Source organism: Hydra vulgaris, chromosome 12, assembly GCF_038396675.1.
Source record: "Hydra vulgaris chromosome 12, alternate assembly HydraT2T_AEP".
Taxonomy (NCBI): domain Eukaryota; kingdom Metazoa; phylum Cnidaria; class Hydrozoa; order Anthoathecata; family Hydridae; genus Hydra; species Hydra vulgaris.
The window spans coordinates 2,184,916-2,204,511 of record NC_088931.1 but is presented as its reverse complement, the minus strand read 5'-3'; the positions used below and the strand labels follow the sequence as shown (position 1 = coordinate 2,204,511).

At 28.8% G+C, this 19,596-nt stretch overlaps 1 protein-coding gene across 2 annotated transcripts in view; it reads left to right on the top strand.

The window, feature by feature from the left end:
- Nucleotides 1-19,596, top strand: part of LOC100215007 (myotubularin-related protein 2) — a 54,946-nt gene that overhangs the window by 3,252 nt on the left and 32,098 nt on the right. For both annotated transcript variants that reach the window (XM_065811222.1, XM_065811221.1), the window contains exons 3-8: nucleotides 7,676-7,767; nucleotides 7,997-8,113; nucleotides 8,218-8,289; nucleotides 8,407-8,436; nucleotides 14,601-14,684; nucleotides 17,647-17,721. In XM_065811222.1, coding sequence (XP_065667294.1) covers nucleotides 8,006-8,113; nucleotides 8,218-8,289; nucleotides 8,407-8,436; nucleotides 14,601-14,684; nucleotides 17,647-17,721 — 369 coding nt within the window. In that variant the 5' untranslated portion in view covers nucleotides 7,676-7,767; nucleotides 7,997-8,005. The remainder of the gene's footprint in view (nucleotides 1-7,675; nucleotides 7,768-7,996; nucleotides 8,114-8,217; nucleotides 8,290-8,406; nucleotides 8,437-14,600; nucleotides 14,685-17,646; nucleotides 17,722-19,596) is intronic.

Here is a 19,596-nt window from a genome sequence, read left to right as displayed (position 1 = left end):
ACAGCTGAAAAATATCAAAGTATTAACAGTGCCATGTTGCGCATGGATGTTGTCCCTGTTTGTACTTTTGATGTGCATTGCCAAGGCCACATTTGGAGCCCTTTGATAATGCTAAGGGTTAGTTAATACTAATGAGGCAATTCTTTAGGCTATTAAACAGTGTACTGAGTACTACCTATGCTTTGAGTCAAATTCTTTAACAAATTTAAAAATGACTAAAGTACCAAAAACTATAAAACATAAAAAACCATCAACATCACCAAGTTCACTAAATCTATCATTCACTAATATTTGTGGTCTTCGAAGTAACTTTTCTTCTGTTGAGTCTTATTTGAGTTCAGCTGTCTCATCTTGTGATCTTAGTGTTGATGGTTATCTTTCTTTAATTCGTAAAGGTTCCAATAGTCGCATGTTCAGCCTGGCATTTACAAGACCTCTCTCTTTATCCATCAGCTAATATTGTTGCTGTCAGTGACTTTAATGCTCATCACACTGAATGGCTTGGCTCTAGTGTCAGTGACTCTTTTGGCATTAAGGCCCTCAACTTTTGTCTTTCTCAATCTCTAACTCAAATAGTCAACTTTCCAACTCACTTTCCAGACAACCCGAATCATTTACCTTCTCTACTCGACTTATGTCTTGTTTCTGATCCTAGTCAGTGCACAGTGGGCCAGAATGCACTTTTACTGGACAAAATTCATAACTAATTTAATATTAGAGCTATATTCACTAAAATTAGTATGAGTACTAATATGATGTCTGCGCTTTTTATGAAGGTAATATTTTTTTATTTCGTTGCTATGGATACCTTTATTTTGCTTAGCAACAACCTACTTTTGTTATCTGCAGATATTTTATAAGTGCTATATTCACTAAATTTGGCATGAGTACCAATATGAGATCACACTTCTTACAAAAGTGATAATTTTTTAAATTTAGTTGTTATGGATACTTATATTGCTTAGTTACCGGATACTTTCCTTAGTTACAAAGTGGTAAATTGATATTTGAATATCTTATCGGATTTTTGACCCACCTATATTGAATAAAAATTGAGTATTTAGGTAAATAATGTTTTAGGAATAATAAAAGCAAAAAATAGTGCAAGAAAACGTTATCAATTTTAAATTACATCAAAAAATTATAAAACAATAATATCGTTTGAAGATTGTTTAAGTAATTGTAAAACATCTGAAGGAAATCCTTTATGATTTGTTTGGTGTGATGTTGATTTACGCAATGATGAAATAACAGGATCACTGGAAACTAGGAGTCTATTGATAAGATCAGTATTTGTTGCTTTTCTGGATGTTTTTCGGCTGAAATTTTCGCGATAAGATTTAAAGTCTTTATTTCTTGCCTCTTAAGCTTCCTCTGACATAAGTCCGATGGGTAATGTAAGGCTTTTAATTATGTCATGTCCATGTATCAATACTTTGTGAACTGATTGAGCCATGTAATACCATGGATAAAGGGACACATGTAGTCTAAAAGTGTCAAAACAATAATCCTTGAACTTTAAGCAGTCTATTTCATATCCTGAAGAAAGCGTTACCAAGATAATGTAAAATCTGAATATAAGGTTTTGGTCAATACCCAGAATTTCAGCTGTTTGTTCATATGCTGCAAAAGCACGCCTTGAGGTATTGCCATCATTACTTGTTCCAGAACCACCACTTTTAGGGAAATCAACAACAAGTCCCATTTTGTTTTCATAAAATCAGTCTGAATCTTTTGTTTAGCTACAGATGCCTTTTCTTTGTGTTCTTTAGATCTTGCTTGCCACTTTCTTGTTTCTTTTTTATATGCAATGTGCAATAACATCTCAAAAAATCAAATCCATGCATGAAGACTGGAAAGACCATATTTGAACTCTCTGTTAGTATAATCTATATTAAGGATATCAAGACTATTCATATTTTTTGGAGAGACACCACACACTGAACAGCATTGGTATGAGTTATTTTTTTCAGATAATATTGTTTGAACCTTCCCATCAATCATTGTAAGTTCAATAATACAATTCACTTCAATAGAAGATCCGCAAACCTCTAATAAAATCATACCCAAGCTTTCTATCTCACTTTTAATGTACTGATCTTCTTCAATCACAGATTCCTTGGATTCCATTTTGTATGCAAATCTTATGGGTCTACAATAGGCTGTGGAGGACGACTTTTGATTTCTCCAAATAGGCACCTTTTCGTTGCTGTTGTTAAATCCAGTCAAATCCAATGGGACAAGACAAGTAATAAATAATGATTCTTCACGCTTTAAATCTCTGTTAATGTCGGGTTCTGATAAAACTTGTTTATAAATTCTTTGGCCAGTAGCACCATCAAAACCAGCCTTACACGTTAGTGTCATTGTTTTTATTGCTTTGTCGTTCAATATCAAGTGCCTTAGCACAGGTTCCTGAACTGCACAGATTCTTTGCAAAGTATGAGTCATTAAATCTTTTAAAGGAACTGAAGCTGAATAGTCCTCTACTGTTATGTTTGCAGGATAACATTTCAATTTTGCATCTCTGACATCATTGTAAGCGGGGTAGATGTTATATTCTTTCTCCAAGGCTCCGCTTCTAATCAATTGATAGGAAGCTTTTGTCAGACTTGCATCAATTATTAAAGCCAGTGCTTCGTCTGCTGAATATTTAGTTGCTTTATCTGTATTTGATATATTTAAAACATTCTTGGCAGCAATAACAACAGATTCATCTCTAAATTTTTTATTAGCAGCAAAAAATAATTCATTGGATGAATGAGATTCAATTAAACAAGATACACGCCGTTTTTTAGTTTTATTAGAACTATTATCAAATGCAACTGGTTTTCGACCACGTCTACTTGCAGTTGGTTCATTGTCTTTTTTTCTGACAATTAAATATTCATTAAGCCAGTTCACAAACTTCTTTTCAAAATTTTTCACAGTATAGTTTGCAGATTTCCACTTTTTTTTATACAAGTAAACAAATCGTTGAACAGCATGTCTAAAATCAACGTCTTTAAAATCAGCAAATTTTGGCTGAATAAATTTTAATATATCTTCAGTAATATTTTGTTTTGAAATACTAAGATTGTTTTTTTGAAGAAAATTATGAATGTCTAAGTTTAACAAAACCATATCTAAATAATTATTGTAACAAGTATTTTGTATTTAAAAGTAAAATGTTATAATATATATGCCGCCTGGACTACTAATACTTGTTAGTAATTAAGTTACTACAAGTGTTAGTAATTAAAATTAAAAGTAATTAAATTACTGTCAGTGTTAGTAATTAAATTACTAACAACTACCGAAAATTTGTTGTTGTTGTTGCTATGTTATGCAATGTAAGGTATCCATAGTAACCAAAAAAAGTTAACCTCATAAGAATTCTGAATCTCATTTTAATACATACCCCCAATATTGTGTATTTAGCGCAAGTAAAATACTGTTAAAACAACGTTAATGTAAAAATGAGTTGTTGCTATGCAAAATTTAGTACCATAGCAACCAAGTTAAAACATACATAAAATCTGAACGGGGATTTAAGGGGACGAGCAATTAATTAAAACTCGATTGAAGCATCATATAGCTCAAATAAGTATAAGACAACACATGGCAAATTGTGGTAATTATTAGTTATTGTGCGGCAAAAAATAAGTTTCTTAAGAAATTTTTTTTTTTAATCTGTGATTTTCAAAGTATAACTGAGATAATATGCTATGACAAATTTATTTCACACATTGGTTTTTCTTATCTCTAAATACTCTAGAATAACATGTACTAATTTTTTGTTTCAAAAACGTAGATGTAATTGAAATATAACACAACGTTGATGTCACCGTTAATTACTTATTTATAATTTTTTTATTTTTTTATTTTATCTCAATATTCAAATGCTTAGAGTCCTGGTAACTAAGGGATTTAATATAAATAAATTATCAATAGATTTCTCCTAGTATATGTAGATACTAAAATTAAATAGGTTTTCAAGATTAGACAACTAAAATTTTTCCCATTTTGTCCACCTACTGGCCCACTGTGCAGTGCTCAGTTTCTCCACATTCACCCTTAAGTGCTTCTGATCACAGATCTCTCTAAAACTATTATCTAAAACTATTATTATCTCATTCTTCTTCATTATCTGAATCCCCCTATCATCATACCTCTTACAACTACCTTTAAGCTGACTGTGATTTTCTTCATGATGGCCCTTGGGTACAAATCTTTTGTCTTCCTGTTGACAAATGTGCTTTTTACATAACTTTGTGGATTCAGGCAGGCATGGAATCTTTTATTCCCTCTCGACGAATCCAGGTCAAGCCTCATTCTTCTATATGGTTTTCCTCACACTGTGCTGCTGCAATTGCCAATCGAAACCATTACTTCCATATATATATATATATATATATGTAATGGTTTCAAAACAATTTTCCAGAAAACAGACATCTGTTTATTACTACGAGAAACCATTGTAAAAAAGTTTTGTCTAATGCCAAAGCCTGCTATTCTCAGGTCATGAAATCACGTATTTCATCACAAAAAATAGGCTCTCGTGACTTCTGGAGAATCTTTAATAATATCAATAATAAGGACAAATCTATAATTCCACATCTCTTGTATGGTTCAGACTTTGTCACCTCACCTAAAGACAAAGCTGAATTGTTTGCTAAAAACTTTTCATCAATATCATCCCTTGATTCCACTAGTTGCATTCTATCTGATATAGCTGTCTAACAGGTTGATCCATTGCTTGACATTTGTATCACTCCAGCTTCTGTATCTTAAGTGATTTCCTGCTTAGACTCTTCTACAGCTTGTGGCCCGGACAACATAACTGTTATTGTCTTGCAGAAGTGTTCTCCGGAGGAGTCGCCTATACTCTCAAAACCATTCAACAAGTGCTTATCAGAGTCTTGTTTTCCTGCCTGCTGGAAAGTGGCATCTGTCATCCCTATTTTCAAAAATTCTGGAGAGCAATCTGATTTGTCTATCTACCGTCCCATTAGTCTTTTTCCTATCAAAAGCAAGGTTTTTGAATCTTTAATTAACAAACACTTTATCTCTCATCTTGAATCTCATAATTTACTTTTTGATCATCAATATGGATTTCGATCTTCTCGTTCTACAGCTGATTTGCTAACAGTAATAACCAATAGGTTTTATTGTGCATTAGATAAAGGTGGAGAGGTTAAGCCATCGCTCTTGACATTTCTAAAGCTTTTGATAAAGTTTGGCTGGTCTTTTCTATAAGCTTTCTTCTTATGGTGTATCTGGCAACATCTTTAAGATTATTGAATCCTTCCTTTTCAATTGTAGTATAAAAGTTGTCCTCAATGAACAGCACTCTTCTTATTCTGTAACTTCAGGGGTTCCTCCAGGTTCTATCCTTGTCCCTATACTCTTTTTAATTTACATTAACGATCTTCCAGATATTCTCACACCTAAGGTGTTATTGTTTGCTGATGATACTACCATTTGTTTTTGTTGTGATAAGAAGCCAACACTCTCTGATTGCTTGGAGGGGGCATTTAAGCTTGAAAAGGATCTCACTTCTGCTGCAGCATGGGGCTCACAGTGGCTGGTAAACTTTAATTCAGATAAAACTCATTTTTTTTAGCCAATTGTTATCGCAATAGTTTAGATCTTCCTATATTTATGAACGGTAATGTACTCGATGAGTCATCTACCCTTTACCTTCTAGGAATAATCTTACTTCTGATCTTTCTTGAAAACCATATATCAAATCCATTGCAAAATTAGCATCTGCTAAGGTTGCATCTCTGTATCAAGCTTGACTCTTTCTTACTCCTGATTCTATTCTCTATCTCTATAAATCTCAAATTTAGTCTTGTATGGAATACTGTTACCATATCTGGGGCTTTTAATGATATCGTTTTTCTTTTAGACAAGGTGCAAAAACGCATTGTAAACATAGTTGGATATGCTCTTGCAACCAACCTCCAACCATTATCACATCATTGTAGTGTTGCTTCTCTTTCTCTTTTCTAGAGATACTATAATGGGCACTGCTTTAAAGAGTTAGCGTCTCTTCTGCCATCTACTAAAATTCATTCTCGTGTAACTCGCCATTCAATTAAATTCTTTTTCTGTGACTGTTCGTAAGTGCTCCATAAACTCTTATTCATTTTTTTCCCAAACATCAGTTCTTTTTATTTCGCTTCCTTCATTTGCATATTAGATTAGTTAGATTTAATTTTTACTCAATGTTATTTGTTAACCAATTAAATACAAATCATGCTGTAATGTAAATTATTTATGTAAAAAAGTAGCTCCTTCACTCACATTACTTGCTAAATATATCTGCATTTAGTATGTCAGATCTTTTGTTGGGTCAAAACAAAATAGTTTTTAAAATTGCAGCATCAACTATTAAATTAAAATTTTTGTTTGTTGTTCCTTGATTGTCGTTATGAGGAAAAAAATTTTTAATAACGCTTTTACAGCTGATTTAATTTTGCATCTTATTAAGAAGAAAGAATTCTATTATTTTTAATTCTAAGCCAGCTCAAAAAAACCTCATAAAAAGCTTATAAAACAACCTCAACAAACAAACAAAAATTGCTTTGCACAATAATTTTTTTAACAAAGGTTTTTTAATAAGTGTCTAAAACATATACATGTATTTATAACATATTTGTATTCAAAATGTACATATAAACGTGTTTGGCAAGTGTGGCGAGTAGGATCTTCCCAATGTACATTGAACACGTTGATAAAATAAAATTTTTTATTAATTTAATTCCAGATATTAGAGATAGTAATTGTAAACACTTTATAGCATTTTGTTTTAATAACATGTTCAATTGATAGCTAGTTCAGACAAAGATTTCTATAACTATGTTTTTGTAGATTTTTGTACAAAATCATAAGACCAAAGCATCTTTTTAAGATGTCTTTTGATTTTCGATAACATTGTTTTACTGTTATTTATGATTTCATTATTATTTATAACACACTAACCATACTTTCAAACTTAAAGAAATTTTTTTACATAAACAAAATAGTAATGGTATTGCACCATAAATTTTTTCAAATGCACTTTCACTAGTTTAAAAAAAGTTTTATAAAAGACCTTCAATTTAATAAATTAGTGCAAAAATATAACATAATTTTTACTTTTCATTTTGACAAAAAGTTGTTGGTGAATAAAGTAATTATAAAAACTGATGCATCTAAAGATTTCACAAATTCGTGTACCAATAAATCCATTCATAAAATATTTAATGTTGTTTCATTTAATTAGGAGCATTTAATGTCGTTTTGCGTGCAAACCCTGCTATAAAATGAATGTAGGCTAAATAAAATACTTTTAATAAAGCTATTATTCTAATTAAAATATAATTAAAAATAAATGATTTAAGAGAGTTGTCGTGTGAAATGTATGGTTTTCTTGATTTTTTTTCATTAACGTTTATAATTCAGTAACAACAAAACAAACTAACTTTTGCATTAGAGTTAACCTTTAAAAAAACAACTAATTCACAAATATTTTATTTCACCTGATATCTTGTTTCATTATTATTATTATGTTTTACATCTTATTTGTTTTCTTAATTAAGCTGTGTATAAATAATAGGTAATTTCACAATTATAACATGTTATCAAATCCATTATTATTATCATTTTTTTTACAGGATATTTTCTATACAATTTTTTCTATTTTTAGCTTCTGACATAACATATTTTTGTCCATATTCTGGGAGGATTAAAGGAATCCTTTACATAACTAATTACAAACTCTTTTTTCAAGGAAATGAGGTTTGATATTTTTACTATTGTTTTGATGGTATTAAATAATGAATGATAACTATAAGCTTTTAGTATTATTTTAATTTGATACATTTTGTAAAGTTGTTCTTGCAAACATAAAAAAAGAAAGATTTTTTGCTCGATAGTTGACTTTTAATTTATTAAAAAATATAATATTATTTAATAGAATAGATTGTTTACAATTTTATTGTAATTGAAAATGAAAATATGTTTTTAGGAGAATGGTATGTTTAATGTTTCATGTCCATTAGGAAATATTTCAAAACTAGAAAAAGTAGGCAGTTCTGCTAAGCAAAAAACAGAAAGTGTATATGGACTAGAAATGTATTGTAAAGTATGTTTTTTGTTTTTGTTTTTTTTGTTTTAATATGTATTAGGATGCATAAAGATTGTTATCTATCTATACTTATTGTTATCTAGACATATTTTAATTTTTAGGATATGAGAAACTTAAAATTTGCTCTTAAATATGAAAATACACCTAGAAGAAAGTTGTTTGACGCTATACAGGTATTTTCAAGACCAAATATTTGAAGAAAAAAAAAATTTACTTTAAGTATGATATAAACAGTAAATAAAAAAGTAGAAGTAATTTTTAGAAATAAAAAAAAAATACTTTTTATTTAGAATAATGCTTTTCCAATATCAAATGGAAGGGTGAGTAGTTTTATTTTGAAAACATTAAATATAATTATATCAATTAAAATTTTAGAAAAACTAGATATTTTTATTTTACATTATACATTTGTTTATACATTAATCTTTTATTTATATGACATTTCATACAGAGTTATAAGTTACACACACATACATGCTCATGCATATATATATAAGGGCCGGTTTAAGGATTTTTTAATATAAATAAACCAATAATTTTTTATGACAGTTGTAATAAAAAAATCAAAATACAATGGTATGCGTATCATTAACTTATCATAAAATGTGTTTTTGGTAAATTGCGCATACTTATTAAAAACTCTAGAATACATTACAAACATAATATCATATTAAATGTTTACCGTATATTACTTATAACTGAATACATAATTGAAAGCACCGTAAAATTAATTTTTAAACAAAGAAATTAACAAATAGATATATTAAAAAATATATATGTATAAACATGTTGTCAGTAAAACTATCCAATGGAATAGTAAATATCATATTTTTTATGAACAAATAAATAACCCTAACAGTATTTTTTTTAGTTAGATTAATAATACAAAGTGACATAAAATAATAAACATCGTAAAATAACTTTTATAGACAATGTAAATAGCAAATCTAACATTCTATTGAATAATAATTTTAAAAAGTTGTAAAGCCTTTAACAAACACAAATTTTTTAGAATCTTTTAGAAACAAACTTTTCTCGCCTTAACTTTAGCAAAGTCTTTTAGAAATGAATCGGTTTCAATTGTACTCAGAACAAAATAATTGCTAATGTGGCCATCCCATTAAGGCGGTCCTGAGTTGATCGAGGTAATTTTTGATAATTTTCAATTTAGAAAAACTTCTTTCTCCACTGGCCACTGATACGGGGAGGGTAAGCAAAATTCTAAATGCTACATACACATTGGGAAAGATTTCAATCAAGCGTTTTTTTGTAATATAAGACAGTGTTGTTTTGGGGCAGCTATCGTTTGGCAACATTGGAGCTAAAATTACAGTTTCACAAAACAGTTCATTCCCATTGATGTCACTCTTGCCATCAGCTGTCAAAATGGATTGCAGGTTTTTGCACTTTTCTTTAATTGCATGTTTCACATTTGTTTATTTTTTTCAAGTTATAGAGGAATTTGAAAATGTTTGCTGTGATTTTCCATCACTTCAAATCTTTCTGCCAATGAATTAATTGCAGTGTCTAAAACTACAAAAAAGAAATTTACTTTGAAAGACTCTTTTGCCGACTTCACATATTCATCTTTGCTTTCATAAGAAAATTGCATTTTGATCTTTCTTGGCCTAACCACTACTTCATCAGAGATATTTGGATCGATGTTTAGTTTTTTGGCTAGTTCCTTTGCATCTGTAATAGCATTATTCAGTCCATTTTCTGATCTCAAGTTCTCCAAAAAATACTTAACACTTTCAATTAGTTTCAAAGCACTCTGCATATCAACAGTTTTCATCTGAAGTGTTTTGCTTACTAAATTAATTTTGAACAAAACATCATGCCAAGTGACTAAACAGCAGAGGAATTTGAAATCTGTAATTTTTTTGGCAATTCCCATAACGGTACATTTTCCAAAAGCATCGATCTTAGAATCTAACGTTGATTCATAGACAGCATCATAAATCTCATCAATGCGGTATTGCAAAGGTTCGAGGGCGTCTATCCTGCTCTCCCAACGGGTTTCACTTAAAGGTTTTACAGTCAAGTTAGTTACATGGTTTTTTAATATATTCCATCTATGGTTTGATCCAGAAAAAGTTATAAAGTTCCTGTATATTGTTGAAAAAGTTAACAGCTAAAGTGCAGGAAAGTGCTGCATTATTGACAACAAGGTTTAATGAATGACTTCCACAAGGAACAAAAAAAGCTCGTGGGTTAAGGTCAAGGATCCTTTTTTGTACTCCTACATTTTTTCCCTTCATATTTGACCCATTATCATAACCTTGGCCACGCATATTTTGTAAAGATATTCCTTTTTTTGAAAGCTCGTTTAACAAGCAAGCTGTCAACCCTTGTCCAGATGTATCTGAGACCTGAACAAATCCAAGAAAATGTTCCCTTACGTTTACTTCTTCACCTAGAACTGCATAGATAAACCAAACTACAAGAGTCATTCGTTCTTTATGACTTATGTCAGGAGTGCAGTCAAGAATTATAGAATAATACAAAGCTTTTTTCAGTTCATGTGTGAACTGAAAAAAGCTTTGTATTATTCTATAATTCTTATGTATATGAATTATAGAATAATATGCTCTGTAACTTTACAGGAAAGAAGAACAATTAACTCATTTTGAATTTGTTTGCTTAAATAATGCACATGAGTTTCTTTGGCAGTTATCCGATGAAGATGTTCAGAAAGGACAGTGTCAAATTTTAAAATGTGTTCAAAAATTTTTTAAAAGTTTCCATTGTTTTCTATGAAAACTGTTTCACTTGTTTCACAAAAAGCTAATCCTTGAGTGCCAAGGAGTTGCACAATACAAACAAGTCGTTTTAAAACTGCATAGCAATGGTCAGTTTCAGCTTGAATCATACGTTGATGTTTGGAATCAATAGTGTTGCCTAATTGCAATCTCGTGGCAAGCTCTCGATAAGAAATGGTTGCATTTCTGTGAGAGGTTGACCTTTCATGTGTACGTAAAACATTTGACATGTTTTGCCAATCAGAATACCCCTCTGTTCCAGAAAGATATATGTCATCAGTACTAAATAGCTTGCAAAAAAAACAAAATACTGAATTTTTAGATATTGAATACACTAGCCAATCCTTGTCAATGTCTTCTATTTGGCAACTTAGTTTTGTAATTGACAACTGTGAACGGTCTGCCTGAACTACTGTCAATAGGAAAGTTAATATTTTTAACCTGCACTGGTCCTTTTACAACAAGCACTTGATGAATGTCATCTGTGATTCTGGCTGGCCACATTTAGTCTTCAAGCGAGTCCTATGATAGTGACGAAGTGACTGCATTTTCCACGGCACCAGAGTTCTGAAACAATAACGATGTTTATTTTACTAAATGAGGTTTTATACAAATACAACATTATTTTTAAATTTTTAATAGTGGATGAAGGATGATTATTACAAAGGTTTTTAGTTGATTTTTTCCAACTTACATAACCCTACTTTTTTCACTTTTTTAAAATGGCATAGAAATCTTTTGTTTGTAAAATTTGTTAAAAGTATTTTTTTATATTTTATCTTTTATTTTTGTTTGTTTTTTGTTTTTACACCAAAAAAAATTAATTTGCCATATTTATTATCATTTATTTTATTTTGTTTACTAATTTCCAGAATTGTAATATATATTTATATGCATACAAATATACAACTGTATTTTGATTTAGTTTTTTTTTTAACTCACTTATTTGTGTGAAGAGTTTAATTTGTTGATTTTTTTAGCTTATATATTTTATAAAACTATTGTAAACATTCAACTAAAAATAAAGTTTTTAAATAAATAAAGACTAACGTGGTGGAAAAGTCCGCTTTAAATTCTTTGTAATCTTATACAATTTACGCTTGTTTAAGCAATAAACATAAGTAAATGGAAAAAAAGAAAAAATACCTTGGCATTATTTACTTATATTTTTAAAAACATTTTTTAATTTGCGGCAGATTTTTTTAACTAAATTCAAAATAGATTTTGTTGGAGAGGAGTTAAAATTAAAGTTTTTATTTTAAAACAAGACTTGATACTTTCAAAGACTTGGTACTTTCGAAGGCCTTTGACTGTATCTGTATATAATTTTCTTTTTCAACAAAATGCATATAAACTAACAAATTCAAAATCAAGCACAAATCTTAAATAAAGATGGTGAACTTGATGTACTCGTACTTGGTTGGTAATGTAAGCGTTCTCTTTAAGAAAAAGATTCAACCCCTTCCACAGGATTGTCTTTTAAAACTTGAGATTGTGGATTTTATTCCGACATCTTCTGCTCCTAGAGTACAAGTTATTTTTTTATTTTTTTTTTTTGTTATGACTTATAAATATGGTTGAAAGTACACCCAACTCCCAATATCAATAAAAAAAAGTGTTGTGAAAATAGCACACAATGGTTATTAAGGCTTAAATGACGGTCTAGTATCTCTCTAAATTATTATTATTGTATTTATTAACTAACTTAATAATGATAAATGCAGTCTTGTATTATTTCTTACCTGAAATTGATGCTGATTATCGTTTACATCTTGTTTTTCTAATATAGAAAAACAAGATGTCAACCCCTTCCACAGGATTGTCTTTTAAAACTTGAGATTGTGGATTTTATTCCGACATCTTCTGCTCCTAGAGTACAAGTTATTTTTTTTTTTTTTTTTTTTATGTTATGACTTATAAATATGGTTGAAAGTACACCCAACTCCCAATATCAATAAAAAAAAGTGTTGTGAAAATAGCACACAATGGTTATTAAGGCTTAAATGACGGTCTAGTATCTCTCTAAATTATTATTATTGTATTTATTAACTAACTTAATAATGATAAATGCAGTCTTGTATTATTTCTTACCTGAAATTGATGCTGATTATCGTTTACATCTTGTTTTTCTAATATAGAGAAAAATTTACTCAATGTCTTTGTTTGTTTTTTGTCTTCTCTCTCCATATCTGATTTGCGTTTTCTATAAAAGAAACCCGAAGTTTTCTTTTTTTCCGCCATAATAACTCACCCACTTATTTTTCCAAATATTTAACTAACAATTACTTTTAGTTGTAATTGTTTTTTCATTTAAGTGCTGAGCAAATACTTACAAAATCAATAGTTTAAAATATGAACTTTGGCGCCCCTAATATGTAAATATATAGTTACAATAAACATTTAACACAAAAACACGATTTAAATAAACAATAAACTAACAAACTTATTCTTTCAAACAATCACCTAACTACTACTTTTTGATTTAATTATTTTTTTCATTGAAGTGCTGAGCAAATGTTTACAAAATCAATAGCATATCTACTTTGGCGCCCCTAATATGTAAACAACTCACTACTTGTACACATTAAAAACGCCAAGTATTATTTTTAACTTTTACTTTTTTAAATCCAAATTAAAACTTAAAAAAAAAAATTTAGCTACGTCAGCGCGGCACCCCAGAAAAGCCTTCACCCTATGCGACTGCATAATTCGCATAGCCCTTGCACCGGCCCTGATATATATCTGTGTGTGTGTGTGTGCAATAGACAATATGTATCTAAGCATTGGATTTCCTAATATATGTTGTCTGCTTTAATTATTAAGATTTAATTTTTTAGAAAATTCAAAAAAAATAAAGATTAATGAAAAAAATGATTGCTGCCCTAACCCAAACTGTGTAATGGCACTCTCTTGCATGTTTTACCTAAATAGTCAGTCAGTTTGTGTAATAAAGCCCCTGCAGATACGCACACTGATGATGTCAGTATGACATCATTGTCTGATGCTGCATTTATATATATATATATATGAATATATATATATATGTGTGTGTCTGTGTGTATGTATATATATATATATATATATATATATATATATATATATGTGTGTGTGTGTGTGTGTGTGTGTATATATTCATATATAAATGGCTTCACTTCACTTCTCAAAATAAATATCATTTACAAGTGTAAAAGGTTGCTAAAAACCATGAGTTTTCTAGTGTGTGTGTATATGTATATATATGTGTGTTTGTGTCAGTCTTCTCCATTTAGTCAGCGCTTTCGCGCTCAAATATTTTCGCACTTGCCCACACACTTGCAAAAAAAGCGCTTGCCAAAAAAATAAAAGCATTTTGTTTTAAATTGCAAACAACTTTTTGTTCGTTTTTTTTTTAACTTTTATGAAAAATGGTTTTTTTACCAGTGTTTTTTTAAATTATTTTATCTAGTATTTATTCAAAGCATTCTGTTTTTATTTCAATTTAAATAGCAGAAAAAATATGTTTTTTAAATCGTGCAGGCTAACTTAAAAATGACCATCCTGTCAGCGCTTTTTCGTGCGCTGGCATTAAATTTTAAGTGGACTGAAATTTTCAAAATGTTTCTTTTATCCTAAATCATATATTTTTATATTAAATCATTTATTCTTTTATATTCAATTTAATAACATTTAATAGTTTAAAAAGACAAAAGGGTTAACAATAAGAAAATATTAACTTATTTTAGAGTTTTTTTGCATTTGAGTATCAAGATGAGTTTCGATTAAATGGTTGGGAAGTTTATGATGCTAATCGGGAAATGACACGGCTGGTTAGTACTTAACATCATGTGTTTTGCTCTCTATTTTGATCTGAGTATTAACTTATTTGTGTATGATTTTAAATGGATAAGTATTTTTATATCAAAGTATTTTTAAAATATTTTTCTTATATTAGCATAAAAATTTATAAAATTTTTTATTGAAATGATATTTTTTACCAGAAAGTTACAGGACACAATTACTAGTTTAATTTTTTATTGTTAAAATAATTAGTGTATAGCAAAAAAGATTTTTTTTTTTTTAACTTTTGCGTATTGTTTATTAAAAAGGAATATAAAAAAGTTTTTTGAAATATTTATTGGATGTTTTTGAGGCTAATCAACCATAATCCAGGATTTTTTTTGACAGGACTTTATATTCAGCCCTTGGAATTAAGGTCGGCATTTGGCAATGCTGACCTAAAAGTGTTTAAGGTTGGCAAAAAGTCTATTTTGCAAATTTGAAACAAAGGAGTTACCATAAATCATAGTTTTATGATTTATTGTAACTCCTTTGTTTCAATTTTGATTTTGCTGACCAGATGCCGATCTTTAACAGTTTGAGGCCGGCAATACATTGCCAACCTCATTTTTCCTAATTCGGAGGGTTATATATTATTGATATTCTTTTACATTTGATTAATCCTATTTTACAACTTATTGGGTTTTAACAGAAAAGAATTGGGAGTTAAGTTGGGTTTTAACAATAAGGAATTGGAAGTTAAGTTGGGAGCAGAAAAAGTTAAAGAGCAAGAAAAAATGCAGAAAAGAAGAAAAACTGTAAATTGTAATTCTTTTTTTGTAAGTCTTTGATTTTTCTTCAATTTATTTTCACTAGTTGTTAAAATTAAGTACAAATTACAAATCAGTTATTTGAGGTGAAAAAAAACTTTTAAGGGCACCTTTAAGATTTGTTAAAGGTTTAATTTATTTAAATATGTTTTCTAAGAAAAGTTTAAAAAATAACTGTTATTTATAAGTTGTTCTATTGTCTTAAAAAGTAAAACAAAACAAAAAAAAGAAAAACATACATAAAAGTGTAACAAAGTAATTAATTAAATAATATTTTCCAAAAAATATAACTTAAAATGTACTACATAAAAACAAATTCAAAAGTTTAATGCATCAAAAGCATATTTTTCAAAGAGCAACAAAACAACAAATGTTTGGTTTGTAATATCTCTTGTTAAAAATTAACATTGCTTTCCGATATAAAAAAAAGCTTAATTATAGTCCTTTATTTTTTATGATTTCCTTTTCTCTGACTGGGTACCCGGAATACAAAAGTGCCAGATATCTGGCTCGGTTGATTCCACCGATTTTTCAGGTACTCAGAATATATAGATGTGCAGGGTGCCTAGCTTGTACCCAGAAAAAACTGTCCGAAAAACAAGACTGAGGGAGGTATCTGTCTCTATCTCTATACATATATATATATACATATATTTATGTGTGTTTATTTATCTCCCTAAGGCTAAATTGACTACTAAAATTAATTGAACTTGGTACTTCTTGCTTCAAGTTGCAAAGTTTGTGAATATAGAAACATAGAGATGAAATTTTGCTCAAATGAAAGTTAAATATGTTCAGTTTTGTTTGTAAAAAAGAAAATATAAATAAAATTATAGAATAAAAGTTGCATTTTGTTATTAAAAGCAATTTATTCATTTTTAAATTAAAAGACACTTCTGCAGCACACTCGTTTGCACAAGTGCTAAGACTCAAGAACCATCACCGGATCCTAAGAAAAATCATAAAATGTTGCATGCATCCATAAATAAAAAAACCTAATGACCACAAAACTTTTGTTGCATTATAAACAAAATATTTATATACAAAACTGTTGTTAGTATATGAAACTATCTGCATAAGAAAAATCTTTAAATACTGGCTGCAAAACTACGCTTACATGCATCCTAAGAAAAATCTTCATATACTGACAACCAGACTGCTTTTACATGCATCCTGAGATAAATCTTAACAAATAATAAAAAGTATTTTAATATACTATACATAAATACTATATATAAGTACTATATATGTATGTATATATATGTATATATATATATATATATATATATATATATATATATATATATATATATATATATATATATATATACATACTATATATAAATACTATTATAAATACTATATATAAATATACAAGTATTTTAATATACTATCTGTGAATATGTGGTTCCTAAAAGTGTATTTACTAACTGTAAAACATTTATAGCTTGCATCAGAAAAATCATTTCATCTTCACATACTGCTTAAAAAGCTGTTTTTAACTATATAAAAAAAATTCTTGACACTTACTGCAAGTAGTTGCCTCCATACAAAAAAGTTTAACACACTAGCTACAAAGTTGTAGTTACCTGCATACAATAGGTCTTAACAATGCAAATTTTGAATTCATTTAATTCAGCAACTAATTAAAAAATTTATTAAAAAAAAATGTATTATTTAATTTAAAGAAGAAAAAAAAAGTGTCAAAAGCAAGACTTCAAAGTTTCCTTAACAAAGCTTCAAAGTTTTCATAACCAGCATTAAAATAAAAGAAATGTTTGATAATGTTGTGTATAATAAAGTTTGTTAATTGCTATTTCTTGTATCCTGAAAACTATATTTTTGTTGAATGTTATAATTAAAATCCTAAATTAAAGAATAACATAACAGCACATTAAAAAATCTTGTTTTTATTTATATTTGCTTTTATGTATTCATTATATAGAGCGAACCTGGGAATTTTTATATTTTCAGATGTAAATAAAGTTTACTATTTATACATTATTATGTTGACTCTTATTGGTAGACTACACTATTATGTTGACTCTCATTGGTAGTCATTATGTTCACTATTATTGGCTGATGTTGCTTATACAAGATTAAAATAAAATAGTAAAAAGGAAGGATATATTAGTTTTTCCTGATTATTTTTCAGTTTTTAATTGTTTTTATTTTATTTTAGGGTCTTCCAACTGATTGCTGGAGATTAACAGAATTGAATCGTGATTATCGATTATGTGATACATATCCTGCTGTTGTAAGAATCTCTCTTTTTTATCTTATTGAAAAACTTTTCACTCTCAACAGGACTGTAAAGAATTGAAAAACTTTTCACTCTCAACAGGACCGCTAATTATGTTAGGTTTAGTTAGGATCATAAAAATGGTTATTTTAAAAAAAATAATTGTTTCTTAAAAATAGATCTACAGATTTTTAATAAGTTCAAGGATAAAAGATGATGTGCAGATTATGTGAAACAATGGAGAAAAAAAGGTTGATGTTATGTCTCCAAGTAGAGACACTCATCTAGGGTGGTAAATGGAACTATGGAAATCTATATATATATATATATATATATATATATATATATATATATATATATATATATATATATATAGGGCCAGATTTGTAACCGGGGCTGCATCTATATATCTATATATATAGGGCTATATATATAGGTATATAGCCCTATATATATATATATATATATAGGTTTGTAACCAGGGCTGCATAAACATTTATACATCCTAAAGTATATTTTTTTCGAAATTCATGTTATATTTTACTTATATATTTATATTAAAACATCATGATATTATGATGTTTTTATATAAATATCCATGCATATTTATATAAAAAGCATGACAATGATAATGATTATAATCATTATCATCATCATCAAGCTTAAGCCTTCCCTTTTATGCTGTTTCTCTAATATAAACAATCTCAAGTATCTTCTTTCCATAACTAAAGCTTGTTCATACCATATGTAACATGCTCTCTCAAAGTTTTCTTACTTCTACTGCTACCATCTTCACCTGAAGCTGCTACCTCTACATGCTGATGCCCAAACCACTTCAATCTTCTCTGAAAAACATTCGATACAACTTTTTTTCTAATATCTGTTAAAGATTATGGTACCTTTTCTGGTCTTGTTAGAGTTGTACCACACATTTGTTTAATTATCATCTTTTCTTTCAGCAAATACTACACCATATAAATACTATAGTTTTAATAAGATGTTGGTATTCGCAATAAGACAAATAAAATTAATTAGGTGTTCACAATAAATGAATTGGTTCTTTACAATAAAACAATATTTAAGCAATAAATATTTTTTAGTGAAAAATAGGCTACTGTAGTTATTGAACTTTAAAGCAAGGCGCATCTAAATAGATAGCATCTAAATAAATAGCAAGCATATGTGTTTATATCCATATATATCCATATTATGTATGCATAAATGTGCCTCTTACCTAACCTCCTGGATCCAGGCAGATATGGAAGCTTTTGTTCCTTCTAGTCAGTCTTAAGTCAAGCCTAATTCTACTCCACATTTTTCACATTCTTTTGCAGTTGTTATATTAAATCATAATCATTTTTTGCATCTTTTTTACATAAATATCTCTCTTCAGAACAAATGACTTTTTATTGTTACAAGAAGTCAATGTAAAAAGTTCCTTTCTGATGCTAAGCTATGGTATTAAGCTTGCAGTATTGAAGTCATTCACACTCTTCTTCATTTACAGTAACTTTAGGAGTATTGCAAGGTTTTATCTATGCTCCTGTATTGCATCTTATCTACAATCACAATCTTACTGACAATCTTATATCTAAAGTGGCTCTTTTTGCTGACAATCCAACTTTATATTATTGCTGACGACTCAACTTTATACTCATGTCTTATATTATTGTCATGACATGACAAAATGTATTCACTTTTTGATTGTTTAAAACAAGGAGCCATTTTTAAAATTGATTTTTTTTCTGTAACAGCTTGAGTCGTGTAGTTGGTTGTGGATTTAACTCCAACAAAACTCAGTTATTTACTGCAAACAACTATTGCAATATTGTTGACATTTTTATATTGGCGAAAAACAACCCTCTCAGACAAGGTCCGAAAGCACATTAT